The following is a 24128-nucleotide window of genomic DNA, read 5'->3' as shown; positions in this document are numbered from 1 at the left end:
CTCATCGTCAGTACTATAGTGACTTAATAGAGATAGTGTGGCCATACTGATAAGCTATACTGATAACCACCATTAGTTTCCTATTTTTTTTTTACAGGGCTGTAAGAATAAGAAACACTTTACTCAGTTTACTCATTAAAGGAGTCGACTACAACAGTAATACAATAATCATACATTACAATTTGAAATGAGAACTTATATAAATGTTATGAGTTAACCCAGGACAAAACAGTAACACATTAAATGAAAAATATTCAAATAATTCAGAATAAATGATAGATTATTTATATTTTATGACAAGATTGAGACTTTATGTAATCATTATTACAATGCACAGGTACTAGAAAGTAAAATTATAATTAATAATGCTACTGTGTATAAATAATATATTTTTTTCATAACATTAAACAATCTTGTTGAGTATTTCTCAATTTTTTTTTGGTAATAATCAAATTATTGTTTAAATACCTAATAAACGTAATTAGTTTTGGATTTAACATTTATTTATTATATATACCTCACACTACATTTGGTATCAAAGTTATCAAGTAGAACTAAGAACATTATAATATTGTACCAATAATAAACAATTTTAAATGCCAACTAAATTTAGTAATACTGTAATAACTAATAACTTTTTTTATCATTTATTATTAACAAGATAAGTAATTACTAATAAGACATTTAAATTGTAAAGCTGATACCATTTATAAATTCAAATGAAAACTGCATACTTAAAATTAAATATTTTACAAACATGAATTCATATTTTAATATAAAATTGGATAGGTACCTATGAATGAATAAAATACATTAAAAATCATTAAGTTAATACTTATATTTGAACAATAAAACATTATAAATGGAAATTATATTTATATAATAATAAGAAGAATATGTAATAAATCACTTGTTTCCATGTGCATCAATTGACTTGCTACTATATTTGTTAAGGAGCTTTGAATTTTTTTTACCTGAAATTTTTAGTCTGAAAATTACAAATCTATTTATGATAAACTTTCTAAGATTATGACATTCCGGAATATAAAATTGAATTTTATTAATTTGCTGTATTAAAAACTTCTTAATATCACAATTTCGGTCTTTAATATGAGGAAAAAACTTCTGGAAAGAACCTTCCATTTTTAAAAAGAAATCAAATGTATTTTTATTACAAAAAAATAAACAACCTTTTTTAAAGCGTTTTAACTTAGATAATTTTGTAAACTCATAATCAGTACTTGAATTAGATCCAACAAAATTTAAACAATTTTTACATAATTTAGACTTTTTTTTAATACTATGTGTTATATAGCCACAAATATTATACAGAGAATTTAATTCACCATTATTTAGTAAAAGAACATGTGGCTCAGCAGCTAAATTATCAGTAATTTTTACTTCAGACACATTATTGCGTACTTTAGGTTTTTGTATGACATCCAAAAATCCAGACAACAATTCCCTATCATCTTCATCACAGTTTCTATTGGACACATCTTTTAAGTACTGTGAAACAGTAATAAGTTTTAAATTATTTTTTACCTGCCATGCATTTGGTACAACATTTTTTGATCTTAAAACACAAAAGAGATTTTTTAAACAATCTTGAGTGATTCGTGATGTTAAAAGAAACTTGAAGCCTCTGTCATTTAAAAAAATATCTTGAATCTGTAGTATAGATGTAGTAGCAAGAACTGATCCACTTTGAGAAGGTTTCCATAGTGTCTTTGCTAAAATAAATAAAAAAAATGCAGTAAACTATAATTTAAGTTTATTTCCATGATTTATGAATAAAAATTATACTATTATAATTAAATTATAATTTACCTCCAACTTTTAGTTTTCTCATAATATCAATGAATTCATTTAAAAATGAAATTGCCTCTTTGTAAACTAATGGCTTCAATTTGCTTAGTGCCATTACTGGATTTTTTGATGTCATCAAGTTAAACCATTTGTCAATAATTTCAATGTACCAAGCAGTAGTCAAGTATTCTGGTTTATGAAGTTCTTCAGCTAAAAACCTTAATGCACTAGAGACATCATGGCTTATAACATTAGTAGATTTAGACACTTTCATTTTTTGAAAATGATTCGGAAATAAGTCTTGTTCGGTGAGTTTTGGAGCCAATTGGAATTTTAAATTTTTTTGATAGTTAACTACATCTAGTATATGTTGAGCATTAATCTCTTGATTGGGCAAGTTATATTTTTTTTTATATCATCAGATATAGTTAAAACCTTGTTAGTCATCAACATATTCTTCATGTTTTTAAAAAGATACACTGGATCTGGAACAATGTAAATTTTTCGAGTAAAATCATATGGATGTGGTATGAAATTGCAAACTTCAGAATGCTGTTTAGCTTGAATATTCAATTTTCTCCATAATGCTTGGTTAGAACTTCCCATATCCGAAACTATTGAAACTATTTTTAAACCAATTTCCTCACTCTTAGCTATTATATCTTTAATAATACTATCATATACTATACCGTTAACAGATTTTCCAGTAAAATAATAGCCAACAGTTTGTTTCCATTTAGAAGTAATGCCACCCAACATGAAAACCATAACATTTGTGGCAACTCCTTCGTGGTCTGGTAAAGTGATATACCAATATATTTATTCAGTGAAGTGTCATAGAGTGATGCTGGTGTAATTGCCATCTCATCCATTATTAATACACATTCTCTCTCATATTCACATTTGAAGGATTCAACTTTTATCTTTAAAAAATCATATACTTCATCCAATATACCACTATCAAATTTTAAATTTTGAAGTCTTCTTCGTAATGTACGTAGGGAGGGTAAAGGTATATTCTGTAACAATATTTCATTATAACCATTATTTCCACATGCAAATTTAAGCTTTAGGGCCTTTTTAACAGTTTCATTAGTCCATTTCATAAATATTGTAGATTTTCTAGATAAGGCTTTCATTTGATCATTATTAAAAATTGAAGAAAATCTACTTTGCTGCTTTTGTATGATCATTTCAGCTGCTTTTAACTTTTTTGTTGTATTATTTATTTGCATTGACCCATAATTTTGAACATGCCTTGTTATATTTTTCTATGTTATTTTGATTGCAATCAAATTGGCTTTCTTCATTTTCTATGTGAGAATTATTATTTAAAAGGGTTTTTGAATCAGTTGAAATTTCATTGGCACACAAATTATTTATTTCTGTTAAAGAAACATTAGATCTATCTAAAGGGGGCTTTCTTTTTTTTATAACTTTTGTAAATGAAAACAATGTTGGAAAAGCATTACACTTTAAACGGCGACTTCCATCTTCCCTAATCTTCTCCCACATATTTTCTTCAAAATGCACCTACAAAATACATTTTTTATTATAAATAGGTACATAGCAATACTATACTAATAAATTTAATCTACATAATCATTTTTGATAGGTATACTGTAAAAAATAAAAAAATAAATTATAATGACTATTTTAACTTTTTAGTAGGTATATTTTAATACCTATTGTAGACTGTAGAAAACTAAACCATTTTGTAAATTATATTTTATACATTACAATAGGAAAATTAGAGAAATATAATGTAGGTAGGCAGTGACTTCCAGACTTGAATAGTACTCCAAATACCTTTTTTTAAATACCTATACGAAATACTTTTAAAAAGTATTTTACCCAAGTCTGGACTAACTTCATAGTATAATTATAGGTTTATAAATTGAATGATTAAAGTGTTTTGAGAATTTAGTTAAGTAGAATAAGCAAAAAACTTTATATTTCATTAAAAGAGTACCTACCTATATATTTATGAGATTAAAAATATTATTATACCTATCATATTCTATATTTGAATAAATAAATTATCATCTATAAAGTAATTTAAATATTTAAGTGTATAATTTGTTTGCTATAAGCAGGTAGTAAAATAATTATAACTATCCATATAATAATAGATTTGATGAGTTTTTAATGTTAGAACTTACCTCACATATACTAGAGTGTTGTGATGGTGTCCATTTTTCCCTTTTTATTTGAGCCACCCAAAGCTTTTTCCTAATAGGATCTCTGGGAAAATGTTTCATCAAATATCCTTTTTTGTCCGAGTTTGAACAACCGATGGCTACACAACAAGGCATGATGAATAAATGCAAAACAGTAAAAATAATTTGTACATAAAAACACTGCAACGAATAACGAATACTATTAATTCTTTTGTAAATACTTTTGAGATTAACCAAATAACAAGCAACATAATAACGATTAATAGTAAACATGGTAAATCCGATATTATTTATTAATATTTCAACAAAAATAATTTTATTTTTTACCAGCTAGCCGCGGCTGCTTATATTATATTTAGAATTTATATTAAGTTTTGTTATCATAGGAAACTAATGGCGGCAAAGTGTTTAAGCCAATCAAAAACATTCTCATACATGGCCACACTATCTCTATCAAGTCACTATAGGCAGTACCAACACTTACATTTTCATCTTGTGGCGTATCAATGTTAGATGTAGAACTAAAAATATTGACCAACTATTATTGTTGTATATTTAAGTAAAACATGTTTTTTAAAATAACTATTTACCTTCGCTCATTATCTACGGAGCTTAAAAATTGATACGCGATCTTCCAAAATCCATTTATTTTTTAGATGATGAAGCAGATCCTGTTCCTAACTTTGTTTTATTTCTATTAAAAGTATCTAATGTTTTTCCATCGCTTCTTGCAATCATCGACTGAAATAAATAATTTTACTATTGTATGTATAGGTATATAGAACCTAATACTAATTATACTAATTTGATAGTTTTTACACCACAATGTGGTTAATTACCTACCTCCCTTATATATACCAAAAAAAATATATATAATATAATCTACTTAAAAAAAATATATTTAAAATTTATAGACCATTGAAATTTTCGATTTTTCAAAGTATTTTTTTTTTAAATGTCATACAAGATTTTCTACAAGTTTGGCTTACAATAATTATAAAAGAATCTAAATTTTGGTGTATTTAGACCATTTAAACATATATTATCTTTTTCACCAACCACTGGAAATTATAATATCCTAGGCTAACTCTTTTTTTGTTTTTGTGTCTGTGTAGAGGATAATTTGTTGAAATAATAGTGGCTTAAAATATAATTTTATCAATGGTAATGCATTGAAATTGTATTAAAATTATTTATAGATTGAAAATATTATAGATATTTATGAAAATATTTAAATATCTCAATAGGTATGCTTTTACACAGAAATAGAAATCGTGTAGTGTTCACGGCTTATTCATATTTTCCCAACTATTCATATTTCTTAAATAATTGTTTGTATTATACTATTATTTGACATAACCACATAGCCGTATAAGGTATGTACCATGGAAAAGAATACTATTTAATATGTACCACATTATTAACAATAATTTATGACAAAATAATGTAAAATCAAATATTGCTAATTTTATTGAAAATAACTTGAAACGAATTTATCACTAGTTTTAATTAATTTATCAAGTCACAGCAAGTCATAAAATATATGTATTTACTTGTATAGGTACAAAAATACGAGTAATTACCAATTACGCATATTTAGTTAAGTATAAACAGTGGTGGCGTCACAAGAGTTCAAGGTCTCATGGCTGTTTTTGGGTGGATGGGTAATCAATGCCGTATTGGTACACAATATGCAATTTGTTAGTACAACAATTTTTATATTAAGAATTTTATCCAACAATTTTGGAAGTGGGTTGTTCTTAAAATTATGAATGAGAAATGTTCCCCCCTTTATTATGGTTCCACCCCTAAGTATATAGATGTATGTTAACTGTTTTATATTGTTACTATGTATTTTATATGGTAAACATTAAATGTAGATTATAAAATTATGATCTAAATACTTTAATTTATACTTACCAGATCTTCCTACTTTTATGAAAATATTTTTCCAGATATCATCTTTCATGATAATGTCTTTATGGCTTGACTTTGACAGGTCATAAAGTACAGGATTATTACGCAATTCTTCGATTAGTATTTCCTCTTGATCAGGCAAAAATATAACTTTGGTAACATTTTGTGATTCAGCCATGGTATTTAAATATAGGTAGGTACTCGTATAGTAGAGTATAGAATTAAATCGAACATTATAGCAAATGCCGCTGGCGGCTGTTGCTGTACACTGCTTTCGACTGAGTAGAGCCGCGTATCGCAGCGACTCACTCATAGTCACAAAGCCGCAATCGCTCATTGGAAACCAGTCCATTGGAATCGCGTAAAAGCAGTGCGGCCGCGACTGTCGCGGCGGCTGGCCACTGCGGCTAGCCGCGCCTTGGACACCGTACCTTTAGCATTTATAATCATAGTCTCATACAACCACGGGTTTTTTCTAAAATTAACTATGGTCTATCATGACCATTGGTAAAATTTACAGCGATAAAAACTCATTTGTTACATGCAATAGAGTTCTCTCGTAGCGCAGACTATTATAAATTAAAATAGTCATTACTCATTATATTATTATTATAACAATATCGATTATTCTATTTTACAATTTTTAGGTTTATTCAGTTTTAATTTTATCAGCCCAAAATAATTCAAGCAGCCCAAACTTTTACCGGCCCAAGCGGGGATCGCTCACCCGCCACCTTAGCCAGTCCGCCCCTGAATTCTTTTACATTCATTTTGTTTTTTCAAGTTATCTCAGAGTATAGTATATAATATATATAGAGTATAATATATAATTATCTCAGATTGTACGCCATTTAGAAGTTATATCTTGCACTAAAATAAAAATAATAATATGCTTACTTTTTTTGCATAATGGTTATCAAGAGGATATTTTTGGTTACTTCGTTTTAAATTCTTTAATTTTAATTATTATTAAATTGCTTTAATTAGTTTTTAAATTATTTGATTTTTTTATGTTATTTTATTCACCAAATATCTTGCATTAGGGTGCAGTTTTAAATAACTGCATTATAACTATCGGATTGGGAGAAGTACTGTAAGTGAAGTCGTCAGAAAAATGTGCAAAAGTATTTGGAACAGATTAAAAAAATATGCATTCCCATCCCTGATCCGAGTATGTGGCTTAAAATTTCAGAAGAATTCAATGACAGAGCAAATTTTCCAAACTGCTTAGGTGCTGTTGATGGTAAGCATATCCAAGTAATAAAACCGGATAGAAGTGGTTCATTATATATGATTTTTAAACATTACTTTTCAATTGGACTGCTAACTATTGTCGACGCAAACTATAATTTAATTTATGTAGATGTAGGATCTTATGGAAAAGATTCAGATTCAACTATATTTAAAAACTCGGCACTTCAGGAAAATTTGAAAAAAAATAATTTGAATATACCAGCATCAACACAAGTACCAGGAGTGGATATTTCATTACCATACGCGTTTGTTGGTGACGAAGCATTTGGATTGGAAAAGCACTAACTTCGACCCTACTCTGGTACTCATTTGCCGATTAGAAAAAATATATTAAATTATCGACTATCACGCGCAAGACGGTACATTGAGTGCACATTTGGTATTCTTTCGAATAAGTGGCGTATATTTCACAGACCTATCGATGTACACGTAGATTTCGCAGTCGATATTGTTAAAAGTTGTTGCGTTCTACATAATTTTGTTCATGACCGAGATGTATTCAAGTTTGACGATACACTAGCTATCAGTGGCTTTGAAGAACCTAATGTTGTTGAAAGCAATTCGGTACATCGAAGTCTTAACCGTTATCGTGATGCGTTATCTAATTATTTTGTAATTGAAGAAGGACAGTTAGAATGGCAGATGGGTAAAATACAATCAAAAACTTAATTTATAAAATAATTAACTTATTTGTAAATTGTGTACAGATATATTATATTGTATTTATTTTATTTAGATATATAATAAAATAAAATAATATACTTACAAATTACTTTTTGTTCAGTCATTTTTTTCTTGAAAATTGCTAATTATACTTAAGGTAATTTCCTTTCATGCTGTATTTTTTTTCGTTTTGTCTTTGTAGTTTTCGTCTGCAGCGTTCCACAACAATGGCCATTTTTGCACCTCATTTATTAAAATCTCGCAGTCAATATTATGTGCTGCCATTATAATTATAGTGCTTATAATAATAATATAATAATACTAATTATTATTATTTTTGTATAATATTATAATATTACACGTGGACGGGTGTGTTATAAACGTCTGGATAGGATATAACGTGCGTACAAAAAAAAAAGTCGTTGCCAGATAAATTGAGCAGGCGGCGGCGGCGTTTTTCAGTAAGTGTAGCCCAAACTAGTCGCTGGCAGTGTGGTGCATAGGTCACACAGTTGGCTACGATTCGCGCAGTCACCAGTTCTGCAGAATTTTCTGTACTCTCTCTCCCATGCCATCGTTCTGGCTGCAGTACACTGCTAAAAACAACTAACCTAACCCGGTGTGTTTCGACCGAATTGGATTTTAAATTAATATCGTAAAATAATTTTTGTAACAATTGTTGGTTTATTGAAGTATTTTCGGTAATAATTTTGAAATACGGAGAACCACTGGTTTTCCGTTATCGCGCCGCCGCCGCCACTGGCTCAATTTATCTGGCAACGACTGTACGCGTATACGAAAGTGCGCTCGTGTGACCACGCAGCTGACGTTCACATTTAAAAACAATACAAATTTAATTTTGGCGTTGATGTGTTCAACGTTCGTTGTACGTGCGTCGAAGAGATAATACATCGATAACATTTGACGTCCGTATTAACGTGCGTTATTTTTAACGCACGTTACTCATGTGCCTACCACAAAATAACCAGAAGGCTCACTTAATGAGAACTCAAAAATTAGTGAAAAATGTTTAGGATATCAGTGTAGCCAAGATTCGAAAATAATTGAAAATTCTCTTTTGCTATTACTATTGTTAATTATTATTATACAATAAAATGATGTACAATATTTATTGTATCAATAAGTTGTAATATAGACCACATAATATTCTGTGGTTGTACAATTGGTTATTATCTATATACAAGCTACACTGATAACCCAACAGGTTTTGCAAATCTATTCCCCATAAGAACCCGAGTAATTCTAAAAGAGTGAGCCTTCTGGTTATTCTGTGTGCCTACTCCCATAACTGATAATGTAGTCCTACGACGCACGTTAAAAAGTACGTGCGTATCGACGCATTTTGGACGCTTGTGTGGCCCCAGCCTAAACAAGCCATGAATTAGAGTCTGATGGGTTAAAATCTGGTGTTTTTTCATTGTTGGGTTTCGCATACCGCATGCTAGCTTGTGTGAGTCCACCTCGAATACCTATATATACATAAAAAATGTAATTCTATGTATATACAAATAACAAAATTTCAATTTACTTACCATCTTCAAATATGAGGAGCATTTCATAATCTGAAAGTAATTCCAATTTTATCCCCGTGTATTTAAACATCGCATCAAAGAAAATGATGGGGCTGTAAAGTAGTATGTTGGATCTAAGTGATATGTGTTTAAGTAGAGGCCTCGACAATTTTCGAAAACATCGGCCAGAAGTAATACATTGATTTTTAAATAAAGATCTGAATACTTGCCCAGCGTTTGACAGTTGAAATGGCTTCAAACTTCTGTCGCTTCTATTCTGATATTCCGAATCGTTGATATGTTCATCTATCAGAGTACTAAAAAAATCTTCAATCGGTAGTAGCGAGTTAAGTTCAAGCTTAGACCAATCATCTGTATAGTCATATGGATAAACACCTTTACGGGTGACAAGTGGCATTTCATTATTGGAGAAATATTTTCCGGTTTCACGAAATTTCTCCAAGTCCGGTGTTACAAGGTTTGCGGTTAAAGTTGACAAGCGTGTGAACATTACCCGAATCGAATAGTATCAACGAACCTGATGCTGAATTTATTACTTATACATTTGGAAAACGAAATGAATTTTTCCTCACTATTTGGTATTACATTAATTCTTTTCGAGTTGTAATCGAGTTCTATAATTATGAAATGTGCGTCATAATTGGAGATATTGTGTAGAAAAACTGGTACATATTTCGGTTGTTTAAGACTTAAATTACATCTATTGCATAAGGTCTGTCTGAATTTACCAATCAAATGATCGTGATCGCATACACGGGTATGGGTATTAACAGCACATTTACATAAATTACATTTAAAGCAGGAATTATGTTTAGCATTGTCTTCATCACTCATATTTAAAATAATATTTGTCTTCAGTAGTTTTTCAATTTTCTCAGCCACATCAGTGATATTTTCAATAAAATGCTTTCATGATTCACAAGTCCTACCACAGAACCTACTGTAGTACTGATACACCTGACTTCAGTTCATTCCGTGGTGTATTCCAACTTATCTTGTCTTATACTTCATGCCATAATATATGTAGCTGATGTATAGACAGTGTATACTGTATATCGGTGTCTGGAATTATCGTTTTATTTATAGAATATAGATACCATAAAGACTATTAAGACTAGACTAGACTCTTAGAGAGTAGATCCCTAGTCGTGTTTCGTTATCCATTAACGGCATTAACATACAAGTCTGAAATCACAATGGATAAATTTATTGTGAGAAAAAAATGAGAAAAAAATGCGACACAACTGAAACTAGTTCATTAGTAAGTGTATTGCTTAATATTCTTACTTAAAACTGCTTAATACAAGGAAGTTAAGAATTAGATAATATGCTTTTTTAAATTATATATTAATAATAATTTTATAATATTATAATATGAATAATATTTCAACAATTACAACAATAATAAATACTAATATATAATAATAACAAAAACATAAATAAATAACTACAGCAAAAATAAAACAAAATAATTATAACAAATTTAGAATTTGAATTAATAAGTATAATAATAGTAAATAATTAATTACGCTTGGAAAAACTATTGAGAAATTTGAATAAAGAGCTTTCAAAAGTACCATCTTGAGATAATTTCCTATCTAAAAAACTGTTAGATGAATCTTATTGCCCATAGGTATGTGAAGAACATTTAACAGAATCTGATCCTGATGATCCACAAGAATGTTCAGGGAGTATTGACGTAAAACACACATTGCAATCGGAATCAACTGAATCAGACTCTGAGAAAAATGCTATACCAAAGAAGAAGAGACAAACTCGTAACGAATTAAAATATGAAAAACACAATAAACAAAAATACAGTTCATCTTTGGATTTAAACCCAAAATTTCAAAAATGGATAAAACCGGTAAATAATAATCCTTTCAAAGCAGTTTGTTGTTATTGTAATGTAACACTTGCATCAGAGATAATTTCTATTAATAAACATTGTGAAACATTAAAACATATAAGAAATTCTAAAGTAATTAAAAACGTACCTACCGTAAATGAATGTTTTAAAAAAAGTAAATTATCACCTCTTAGTGATAAAGTGAAAATAGCTGAAATAAAAATTTCCGGATTCTTTGCTGAGCATAATATTTAGTTTTTACCAATGGATCATTTGAGTGATCTATTAAAGAATTGCTTTAGTGATTCTGAAATAGCAAAAAATATAAATTTAAAGCGAACAAAAACCTCCTGTATTGTAAAAAATGTAATAGGAAAAGTTCATAAAGAAAATTTGGTAGACATTTTAAAATGTACAAAATTTAGTGTATTGACTGATGAGTCTACAGATATCAGTTGTGTTAAACATGCTTGTATTGTTGTTCGGTACTTCAACTCTAAATTAGGTCAGATATGTAGCCATTTTTATGATCTATCTCCAGTTTTTGAACCAAAAGACTATGAAAAAATAAAAGAAGGTGCTACTGGTAAAAACCTTTTTGAAAGTCTTATAAAATCTTTTCAACAAAATTATATTCCTTTAGAAAACACAGTGGCGCAACTAGGGGGGGGGGTAAGGGGTTGTGACCCCCACCCGAAATTTTTCCGAGGCTTAGTGTTATGTATTTTAGCCGCCGTGGTAAAAACACATAAAAAGGAGTAAAATAAAAGAGGCAGTCTACGACAATTAATCCGCTAGATCGCAGTGCTCATCACCAACATTGCTCTATATTACCATTGTTTTGTGTTATTACTCTATGCACCGGACCCGGCCGGCTGGTGACGGGGTACGGTCAATGTTATACATAATTTGTTTCACTGAAAATGGTCACACTGTAAAAGGAGGCATTGGTAGCATAGATAATAAAGATTATTATTATTATTTATGATTGGTAGCCTCAATAGCTTTGTTCGTTTAGACAAAAAGTGTACACTTTTTCAATAATAGTGTACACTGAAGCGTTTGTTTTGAAAAAGTGTCGGCGTACACACTGTTTGTTTTAAAATAGTGTGGGTTTGGTGTGTACACTATCCACACGAACTAAAGTGAAGGTGTCGTATTGGATTTTTGGTGTGGAACCAAGTTATCATAAATATATTTTCTTATCACTCGCTAAAATTAGTGCAATTACGAAATTCTGTAATTAGTTTATAATTATAATTTTTAATTTATTTAATTTCTTATATAAACAAATTTAAAACCAAATTTACAAAATATACATAATGAAAGTATATAACAGTGCTGTATGCCGTACCAATGAAGTTAGTGTTGTTTTAGATGATGACGGTTCAGTGGTATGCAAATGTGATGGTAAGTATAAAATAAATAATTTATAAAAGACTAATTTAAATAATAGTCATTTAAAAGAAAATTATTAAAATTAATCAATATTTTTTATTATAGATGGAACTATGTTTACTATTTCTTTGGATGTCATAGACTGGGAAGTTGACACTTTACAGTACCAAAACGGTGATAACATTTACTTTATTAGTACTAAAACCAGTAAAACCAAACAGAATGATGAACTAAATGAATTAGCCCCTGAAAAAGGCGAGAAAAAAAAAAAACTCCATATGTATGAACTAATTCTGTCACAAAATTACTGTTAAAACTGTACCAAATATATCATCCCATAGTAACGGAAAGAAGGATAAAAACATTTAAAAAAATGTGGGAAAAAATTACAATGGAATTACAAGCAAAAGGTTATGGTGTTGATATAGAACAGGTTGAAAATCGATTTGAAACATTAAAAAGAAACTATGTTGATTCAAAGCACCATAACAAGCAAACTGGGAATAGCTGAAAAATATGTGCTTATGATGAGTATGTATTATTATTTTTATTAAGTTATTGTCATCAGTTTTGTAACATTATTTGAATAATAGTCTTTTAATATAACTTTAATACTTATCTAATAATGGATATGCAACGTGCTCTGATACTTATATTAAATATAATATATAAATTACCATAGCCAACAATAACCTAAACATTGGGGGCATAACGGACATCCTTATAGTTATGTTAGGGGTGAGCAGCCAAGCAAGCAATGATCGAGTATAATAAACTAGGACCGAACCTAAAAACAAAAGGTAAAAACAATCAAAAGCATCATCGCCCGTGTGCTTTCTACCCGCTAGGAGATAATGACAAATAATCATAATAACTATATGATTGCTATCCGGTAACATATTATGAATACGTGATTACCACCCGGTAGAATATATTAAGTGCGGAATCACTCACCCGGTAGAATATTATAGTCATATAATTGACGCACGGTATCGCGCGGATGACGCAATGCGTGGGTAGAAGCGGATGCAGGTGCAGATGACCAACAGGGACCTGAAGGTACCGCGGGAGTCCCTGGATGATATATAAGAGGGCCCAGACGTGATCCACCAGAGTTAGAGCAAGCACCTTCACGTCACTCAGATCAATAGTTTTGTCATTTGGACTTAGAATATTTTTTAATAAAAAACACTTTAGAATAATTTCAAGAGTCTTCATTTATTTTACAACAACCTTTCCGATACGATATCATTCAACTGATTGTACGTGACACGTTACAGATATGTTGCAACTTTTCATTCGTTTAATTAAATATTATTTGATAATTATTATTACATACTATAGATAAATATTTTCAAATCTTAACCCGTTTTCATGGGTAATTAAATTATACATTATATTTGTTTTTCCTGAACCACTAGGACCAACTAATATAGCACGTATGGTATCAGGTAATAATGATCCATGTTTTGATGGTTTTTTTTCTATCTGAACATCAACATTTGTAATATCTAATTTATCTTTCTGCTCAATCAAGTTCATTTTTTCGTATAAATACTCATGCATTTTTACTTTATAATCAGTTATAAGTGATACGTTCAACTCATAAGTGTAAATCAGGTAAGACTGGTAAAGGATTTGTAAATTCACTTATAAATAGTCATCCGTTTGAAGCTCGTATTTCAAACTATTAGTATTGTTGACATGGTGCAAAATTAAAAAAAGTGACTAGATTGTGTTGATAAAGGAATAAACCCGTTGGATACTGCATGTTACGATCACGATATTTTGCATGCAACTAGAAAACATTTAGAAGATAGACATAAAGTGTTAGAACTTCGGGCTTGGGAAAGATTTAAAGCAAAAGATACACCTAGAAATAGAAAATCGTTGCGTACACCGTAATAAACGCAATGAAAGCTAAAAGAAAAATAGGAATGGGTTGTAAACGTAAACGGAAACGTACTACAAAAATAAAAATAAATGGTATAATGTTAGCGAAAAAAAAAAACGTTAAAAAAAAAAATGTTGGTAAAAGGTTGATTTTAACACCAGGTCAGACAGGTGGTGCAATTCCCTTAATACCTATTTTTGCAGGATTATCAGCACTTGGTAGTTTAATGTCTGGAAGTGCCAGTGTGTATAATGCAATACAAAATTCAAAAAGAAAGAAAGGTAATGGATTATATTTAAATAATAATGGATAAAGGAAAAAAACTGATGAATACGCTACCTAACAGACCACTAACTTCTAGAGATATTATAAAATACGTTACAAAGTTTAATATCAGTCATTTCCACGGAGTATTTTCACGTGATAACTTACCTAAAAAACCTCTCGCAATCGAATGTGATATATTAAACTTAGACGTATCTTCCGGTAATGGAAGTCATTGGGTAGCGTTTTATAAAATTAAAGATAAGGTTGAATATTTTGATAGCTTCGGTGATTTACCTCCACCGATTGAACTACAAAACTATTTTAAAGGAAACAAAATTAAATATAACTACACAAATTACCAAGATTTTAATTCATTTAATTTTGGACATTTATGTCTTAATTTTTTACAATGCAAGAATCAGTTACTTTAAGTTTATCTGGTAATACAACCACATTATCTGTACATTATTGTCCACCAATTGATGTATACGATGACTCGGAAATTGCTTTGTTAAATTTGCAAACATAAACGAAACTAATAACAACTTCGAAATATATTTAGAAAACCCCGATCGTTTACTAAATAATAATAAATTTCCAATCTGTTCTATCACACTGAAAAAGTGGTGTTACGATATTAAGGATATTAAAAATCAAATTTTGACCCAAATAGATGACTTTAATAATGATAACGATTACTTTAGAATAAAATCGACAGAGAAAATAACTTTTGATATCGGGATTGTTCTAATAGATTTTAGAACAACCATATTCAGTAATGGTATAATACGTTTTAATGTAAAGAACAGTATAGGACCTTTATTGGGGTTTGAAAAAAAAAGTTATGAACCACACATGCACATTGATGGTCATCGATCACAGAAAGTGACAAATTTAATCAGTGTTAACTCAATAAAAGTTATGTGTAATATATCTCAAGGTTCATTCAACAACCATATGTCAAGTCATTCAATTTATGAGTTTTCCCCTAGTGAGAACATAGGGTCTAAGCTGATTCAAACACCAAATAACCTAATATATTACAAATTAAATAAAACAAATATCGATTCAATAACTATACAATTAGTTGATCAAGATCATAATCCGATAAACAATTTAGGTGAGAAATTAATAATCAATCTACATATTAAACGTTACGGATCTTAATATGGGATTAAAATTTAATATAAGCCCATTACATAAAATAAATCTTGTTAGTCAAAAGACTAAAGCGGTACCGGTAACATCGAATAAAGTAAAAAAAATAACAACGAAAAATAAAACAATTTTAAAGGCTTTAGGTTATAAATTAAAGCAGAATGCCTGAAAGTGATATTTTAGATATAAGTTCGCCGTTTGAAACCGATTCTAAAATTACGAAAATCGAATATCATTCATATACACCGTATACAACTTCATTTAATAATAGCGATGAAATACGTATATCAATTCAACAAACAGATGTTTATCCATATCTGAATGAAAGCTTTATATATTTAGAAGGTCGAGTATCAGATGCTGGAAAAGTAAAACTTACTAATAACGGTTTTTCCTATCTCTTTGATCAAATACGACTTGAAATCAATGGAATAGAAGTAGATAGAACACGTGTACTGGTATTATCAGTTCGTTAAAAGGTTATCTATCAGGTACACCTGATAATTATAATTGTTATGAAAATGCTGGTTGGATTTTTAAAAATAGTTCAAACCCAGCAAATAATAATGGAGAATTTAGTGCATGCATTCCGTTGAAATATTGGTTAGGTCTATTTGAAGACTTTAAAAAGATATTAGTTAATTCTAGATTAGAACTAATATGAACTCGATGTCATAGCGATTGCAAGTACAAATTATGGAAAAGTTGTTTTGAATAAAATAGTTTGGAAGGTTCCACATATTACTGTTGATGATGAAGAAAGGTTAAAATTATTAAAACTTATTGAAAAAGAAAAAAGTTTGTTTATCCCGTTCAGATCTTTTGAAACTTTTGAATATCCTGAATTCGGAACCACAAAAAAAGTAGTGTGGAACTTGAAGACAGCATCAAAATTAGAAAAACCACGATTTATCATAATTGGATTACAAAAAGGACGTAAAAATTCGTTAGAAAAAGATTGTAGTATATTTGATCACTGTAATATAACAAACGTTTAAGTATTTCTTAGCTCAATAGCTTATCCATATGATAATTTGAATTTAGATTTTACGAATAATAATTTCACCTTATTATATGATATGTATACATCGTTTCAAGAATCGTACTATGAAAAAAATATACGAAACCCCTTATTAAGTCCCTCTACTTTTCTATCGAACGCACCAATTGTAGTTATCGATACTTCAAAACAGAACGATTCGGCTACAGCATCATCAGTAGATGTGCAATTGGAAATTGAAGCATCGGAATCTCTTACAGGTGTAACTGCTTATTGTTTATTAATTCATGATCGCATTGTTGAATATGTACCTTTTACAAGAGAAGTAAGAAAACTAGTGTGAATAATATTAAAAAACTGATTTATCTAAAATACTTGATGTTAAATACTATTAATTAATTTAAAATAAATAAACAAAATGATAATAAAAAAAATGATTTTATTTATTTCAGAAATTTAAACGAAAATGATTCGTTTAACTAATAACTAATCATGTTTTATTTTCAGTAAAAGTAATAGGGAGATTTTTTATACTGAAAGAAGGACATTCCGCTTTAAACATTTTTGTGTGTCCCTATAAAAATGGAGCCAAACGTCTCATGGTTTCCCTGAAACAACGTGGGGCGACTGACTCCATTTAACAGCGGGAATTTCTTACACTGCAAGGGGACAATACCTCCTCAAACTTTTTTCATCTCCGCTGAAAAATGGAGCCAGACGCCCCATATTTATACTAAGAAATGGTTAGAAAAACCATGGGGCGTCTGGCTCCATTTTACATCGGGAATTTCTTACACTGCAAGGGGACCATACCCCCTCAAACTTTTTTCATCTCCGCTGAAAAATGGAGCCAGACGCCCCATATTTATACTACTCTCATCAATATTGATGTCTGATGAATTAGCAAAGTCTTTATCCTCTTCTTTATCAGAATCATACAATTTGCCACTGACAGCTTTATGAGATTGAGGCACATAGTCAGAATCATACTCAGAATAATCTGAACTTATTGAACTGTCATTAGATACAGGTTTAACATTTTTAGTTTTGGGCCGTAAAACTGGATACCTGTTATGAGAATATAGAGTTTTTTAAACCCTATAATCCACCCACAACGTAAGGGGAACACTTACGTCGTGACCTACAAGCCGCACCGAGTCTTAGCCTTATGGCTAGGTCGGTGGAACTCGTAGGCTTTGATACACTCGTGGAGCAATGAAGCTCCAAGATTGATGTGGGGAAAGAAAATAAATAAATTAATGACAATATAGAATTTAAGGTAATTACGTGGTTGTATTTTCAATGATGGATTGGACAAATAAAAGTTTTTAAAAGATTTGGCGTAAAATATAATGGTAACGACTAACGAGGCACATGACAAGTGCAGCGAAATATAATATTAACGGGGCACATGACCAGTGCGGCGAAATATAATATTAACGGGGCACATGGTTTATGTATATTAGAAAAATTACGTGGGACCCAGTGACTTATCGAAACGGCCCACGAGGTTCAACGAAAAGTAGTATATAATATGAATATTTAATTTATTGGATCGTCAACCATTGGGTTACCGCCTGGCATATCACATAGGACGGTAAGAACGGAGAGAGCTGGAAAAAGGAGACACGCACAACGTGCATTACATAATAACATTTGATATATTTATAACTTTAACAAAATAACAGAGGGGTTTGGGGGGGGATTATTTTTGGTACATTACGCAGATCGATGATGGTGATTATTAGAGTTGACTTGGCGGACTGACGATGAGGTTGATCAGGTTTCTGGAAACCGACGGTAGCTTCGCCCGGCATCGGGCCCGACGTGGTCGTTTAGCCCATCATCTTGGGTGTTGTGACAGTTAAAAGAAAAATAGAAGGTTGACAATCGCTGAACACAAGGTTGTGTGTTAAACAGCAAAAAAGAAAAAAAACGGACAATGGACCAGCGAGACGTCTGCTAGGATCACCGTGTGTGAGAAGAGTGAAGATGGATGCCCGGCGGTATTCTCTCGTAGGCCGATATCGTCCAATTTGTGTTGCAGTGGGGAAGGTCAGGGTATGCGTATTGCGGGGTTTTTTACAATAATGGTAATTAGGGAACAGAAAGCACTGCGGCGAAAGCACCGACGGACGCGGCAGAGGCGCTGACGGCAGCCGATGGCGGCGTGCTACGGTGACGAAGGTGAACACTGCTACAGGCGGGGGGGTCGAGGATTATATGTTGCGTAATATAGCCGTAATCGCAAGCGCGCTATTATTTTAATGACAATATTAACTCGGGCGGTCACAGGCCGATAGGTACGTTGATAATATAATACGGGGAAAAAAAGGTATGGTAGGTGGTTTGTTATGGGCTATGAGATCTGTAAGATATCTACGAGATTACAAGGCTAAGTTAGTATGACCATGCCTCGAGTCAAGGGTAATGCGGATGCTACTATGACCATGACACGTGTCGGGATAGTAAGCGCACTAATGATTACAGTGCACTAATGATGCATTTACTTGTGTCCGAATTCGCAACAACAACTACAAGGACATCTGTGCGACCACACGACGTAAACAAAAGACGCACCAGAATATATAAGGGAGCCCGAAGACCAGCAACGGCAGATGTACCAAAGCTATCAACAACTGAGCACTTTCATGTCACTCAGCCACTTATTTTATTTGTTACATGTATTTTATTTATATGCAATAAAGACATATTTCGTTATTAAGTTTAACTTTAATTCAAATTAACCATCTGGATTCAAATCTGATACTGGCACGCAACATGTTCATTGTAATATTAAGAGGCCTAAAATTCTGTGACGTTACACTGTCTTGTGTTTCTGTATCAGATTCAAATAAACTGCCTATTGGAAATAAAAAACAGAAATTATAAATTTAAAACTTTATAATAAACAAACATGTAGATGTTAGAACACTTCCCCCATTGGCCATTTATATAAAAAATGTAAATAGTATAAGACTAAGATTTCTACAAAATACATTTTCATATGGTTCTATTTCATGTTTGATATTATTATTAATAACATGTGTTGACTACTATGGATAGTGAGTAAAGCCAACCATATATTATTTTTTTTAAATAAAATACTCTAAAGTACCTAATAAGAGTTAATTAATGTGAATGATGACATTTTTTTTTTTTTTACTTTTTACTTTGTATCTTTTGAATTTTTATTTTGATTTATTTAAATTGTTGTTAATTATTATATATTAGTGCTATGAATATTCTGTACTATAAAACATGCATCGATTTGTTTTTCTTTAAATAAATATTATTATTATGATTATTATTAATGCACAATAATTAAAACATCCAATATAATAATCATGGCTAATATCCTGTTAATAACAATACTAAAACATATTTAGTTAAAAATTAACCTTGGTAAACACATGGAAAAATATGTTTTTATGAGTTTTAAGCATTAATTTACTTTCAAATAACAATCAATAACAATAATCTAGTTCAAATAATTCAATAAATGAAAAATCAATAATAAAACAATCAGCTTTTTGAAAATAAAAACTATTTTTAAAATTGTTGTAGTGAAATGCGTCTAACCTGTTCTAGAAGATTGTTGATCCAAATCAGTTGTCAATATATCAACATTAGCATCATCACAATCTTGTGCTACAACATTTTGTAGCTCGATAACCTCAGATAAATCTTTATACAAAGTTTCAATAGAATAAGACTTATTAAAGTTTTGATTAAATGCGCCTAATATTAACAATTAAAAAAATGAATTAATAAATAATATTTAGGTATGTATAAATGTTAGTTGTTATAAAAAAATATCCTTTTGAGTTCTAACCTGTAGTAGCAGATTGTTGGTCTAAAATAGCAGTTAATTTATCAAAATCAGTTACATTGTGCTCAACATAGTTTTGTTTCTCAATAGTTCCAACTATATTTTCATGTAAAGCTTCAACTGGATAGTAATCATTAACATTTCCAGTTGATACATGTATTAATAAGAATATTGAAAAATAAAAATAATGAATATTTAATCTGTATATCATCTATTTTAGTAGTTTTATATTTAAGCGCCAGGGTTCTAACCTGTAATAGTCAATGGTAGACCTAAATTAGCAGTTAATTCATCAAAATCAGTTACATTGTGCTCAACATAGTTTTGTTTTTCTATAATATCTGATACATTTTCATATAAAGCTTTAACTGGATAGTACTCGTTAACATTTCCAGTTGGTACATCCAATTTAAAAATATAAAAGAATAAAAATAATGAATAAATAACTTTTAATATATTATGTATTATGTATTTTAAAAGTTATATAATATATAATTTATATTATGGTATATACTACTGAGCTCTAACCTGTAATAGTTAATTGTTGTTGGCCTGAATCAGAAGTCAATTCTAAACTATTATTAACAACTTCTGTCCTATAGGACTCATTTATATTTTGTGTTAAAATATCTAACAGTAAAATATATTTAATTATAACTATAAAAAACTATATTACATGTATAATTTATTATGGTTTGGTAAAACTAAATAATATGTGGGTATTAAATAAAACATTGAGTTCATAAAATATTTTTCTATACTATCTACACTTTATTCTGTAGAGCACTGGAGCCTTAATCTTGTATAAAGTATTACATATTTTATTAAATCTATAACATATACCTTTAGTTTCAACTTTTGATTGTTTTTGTAATGTAATAGTCATTAAATCATCATTATTACTCTTGATGCCTTTAAACACATTCTTTTTCAGTACGTTTTTACCTGTTGTTCTTTTATAATTCAAGTATGACTTATTGACTTCCCCTGCTAAACATTAAATTAATTTACTACTAATAATATTATTAGGTAATATATTATATTATACAAATACAGTGGCAGGTTTTTTTTTTGGAGGGGGGGGGGTTCTTAGGGGCTGAAGTACCCACCGTTCTGTATATTGAATTTTTATTTTTATTATAAATTACTCAGATATCAGTTATCACTTAAAACTAAATGTATTAATTGTAGACCACAGATGTAGACTACCTACTACCAAAAAATAGATTAATTTTGTTCAGTAGGAGCTTTATTATCAACATAGTGCGCACCATAAAATATCGTAAAACTGCCACTGTATGAATATCAGTAATCAGAAAACATTTCTTAACAAAAATATATTTAAATTTAACAACACATAAACATTTAATTTTACTTGTATTGTTTGTTTTCTGTAGCACTGTATTAGTTGAAGAAGCTGTACCATTTTCACCTTGAGTTATTGTAAACGTATAAAAATATTTACCCAACTTCGATAAATAAAGACTTACGTCTTCTTCACCTTAAAATTAATTTAATACTTAGGTATAATATGTAAAATTTATTTTAAACATTTCATGTTATTTTATTATCTGTTAATAGATAAGTATTTATTATTCAGGAGTCTTCTAGTTATAATATGCAATACAGAAATAAAGTCACTGGATATTGTCTTTTAATGATGCACAAAATAGAAAATTTACCTACCCTTTCTTATAAAAAAATATAAAACTAAAACTTACTTCCTTTTGTTAATATTTTAGCTTTATACTTGAACCCATCTTTCCATTTTATCATAGTATATAATCCAATTTTTGTAGATTGTTTAGGATATACATTTGGACACATATATAATACATTGTCATCTTTAATACAAACTTCCAACCATTCTAATATATAATATAAAATAATATAATGATAATTTATTTAGTTAAAAGATCAATTAAAGATGTATTAGGTTCCTACTCAATATTTTTAATTTTTAATTAAATTCTGAGAGATAACATGAAAAATGTCAAAAGTCACCTTATATTATTTGAATTGTATGCTAAAATTAGGAAAGATTAAGTATGATGAGAATTAATAGCGTCCCTTAAGTAGTGCTCCAGGTAGGTAATAAACAGGGGGCACACTAGTTGCCTAATTTTATGTATACCTATTACCTATATTTTTTTTTTGACTACAACATGTTTTGTATTAACTTACCTACTTATTTTTTTATATTAATTATGTGCAATTATATATTTGTAGCTACATACTTAATGAATAATGACTTAATATAAAACAATTTATAATTATTACCTATTAGTTATAACAGAATATATTATATAATATTATTTTATTGATTAATATAATTATGTACCTATTATCTAAGATTTTTTTTTAATTAATAATTAAACAATTATTTAATAATTCTAAATATCTGTATATATTATGTTACTAATTACTATGTTACACTACTTAAGTCATACGGGAGGCAACTAGTGTGTCAATTCTTGGGAGGCAAATTGTATATAATTTTGAACTACCTGATCGTTGGAGGCAACTAGTGTAGATTATATTTATAGTATATTTTGGGAAGCAACTAGTGTGCTCCGAATAAACAAGCTAAATGAATTTCAAATTATTTTTGTTATTTTCTATTAGTTTTAATAATAAATGAATAATTATTGTAAATTAATTTGAAAATAATAATTAGGTATTGGTATTTAAAAAATATATAATATAATATGTTATATTGTTATGTATAAAGGACAAAAATGTCCGCCTCCTTTAATTGAATACCTAACCTAACCTTAGATATATACATAAAAATTTTGATTTTTTAACTACAAAATTACTTGCAATTTTCGCGATTTTGACATATTTCGTAAAAATTCAAACTATAAACGGTAATATATAAATTATGATAATTAGTACGATACTGACAAGAAAAAAACGTAAAAATCTTACGAAAACAAATGACTACTTTAAAGGTAAGTGTGCATATAGCTAATATACATAACATAGTAATATTGTAACAGTAGGTGTAAAATGAGAGTTCTAGAACCTCCTCCCCCTTAAATTTACATGTTTCGCATCTTCGCCATTGCGAACCACAGACTGATTGTTCGCATCACATGTTTATTATTTTATTATCACCTTACATGGCCGCCCGTTTATGACGTCATCGCGCGAGGAAAAGAACTGGGTGCTTGCTCAAATTATTCTATAATTTCGACCACGACGACGACGACGACGACATACGCGGGTCCCCTCCTCTCTGCACCATTACATTTGCCGCATTTACGTACTAAGCCTCGCCGAATAGCCCCAAAGGGGCGGCCGCTGTACACTGCGGCAAATGTAATGGTGCAGAGAGGAGGGGACCGCGTA

At 29.9% G+C, this 24128-nt stretch overlaps 1 protein-coding gene across 3 annotated transcripts; it reads right to left on the bottom strand.

Moving 5' to 3' along the window:
- Positions 1-868: 868 nt before the first annotated feature.
- LOC126553990 (uncharacterized) lies at positions 869-4208 on the bottom strand. Of its 3 annotated transcripts, XM_050209105.1 has the most exons (5): positions 3972-4208; positions 2499-3342; positions 1831-2423; positions 1546-1733; positions 872-1486 (listed from the first exon to the last, which is right to left on the bottom strand). In XM_050209105.1, the coding sequence occupies exons 3-5, from the start codon at positions 2081-2083 to the stop codon at positions 1478-1480; spliced, it is 450 nt and encodes a 149-aa protein (XP_050065062.1). In that variant the 5' UTR covers positions 2084-2423; positions 2499-3342; positions 3972-4208; the 3' UTR covers positions 872-1477. The 3 variants fall into 3 exon arrangements, with proteins under 3 accessions (XP_050065060.1, XP_050065059.1, XP_050065062.1); XM_050209103.1 differs by having other exon boundaries at positions 869-1733; positions 1831-2432; XM_050209102.1 differs by having other exon boundaries at positions 869-1733.
- Between the last annotated feature and the right edge of the window lie 19920 nt (positions 4209-24128).

Source organism: Aphis gossypii, unplaced genomic scaffold (genome assembly GCF_020184175.1).
Source record: "Aphis gossypii isolate Hap1 unplaced genomic scaffold, ASM2018417v2 Contig00395, whole genome shotgun sequence".
NCBI lineage: Eukaryota > Metazoa > Arthropoda > Insecta > Hemiptera > Aphididae > Aphis > Aphis gossypii.
This window is presented reverse-complemented; position numbering and strand designations above follow the sequence as displayed.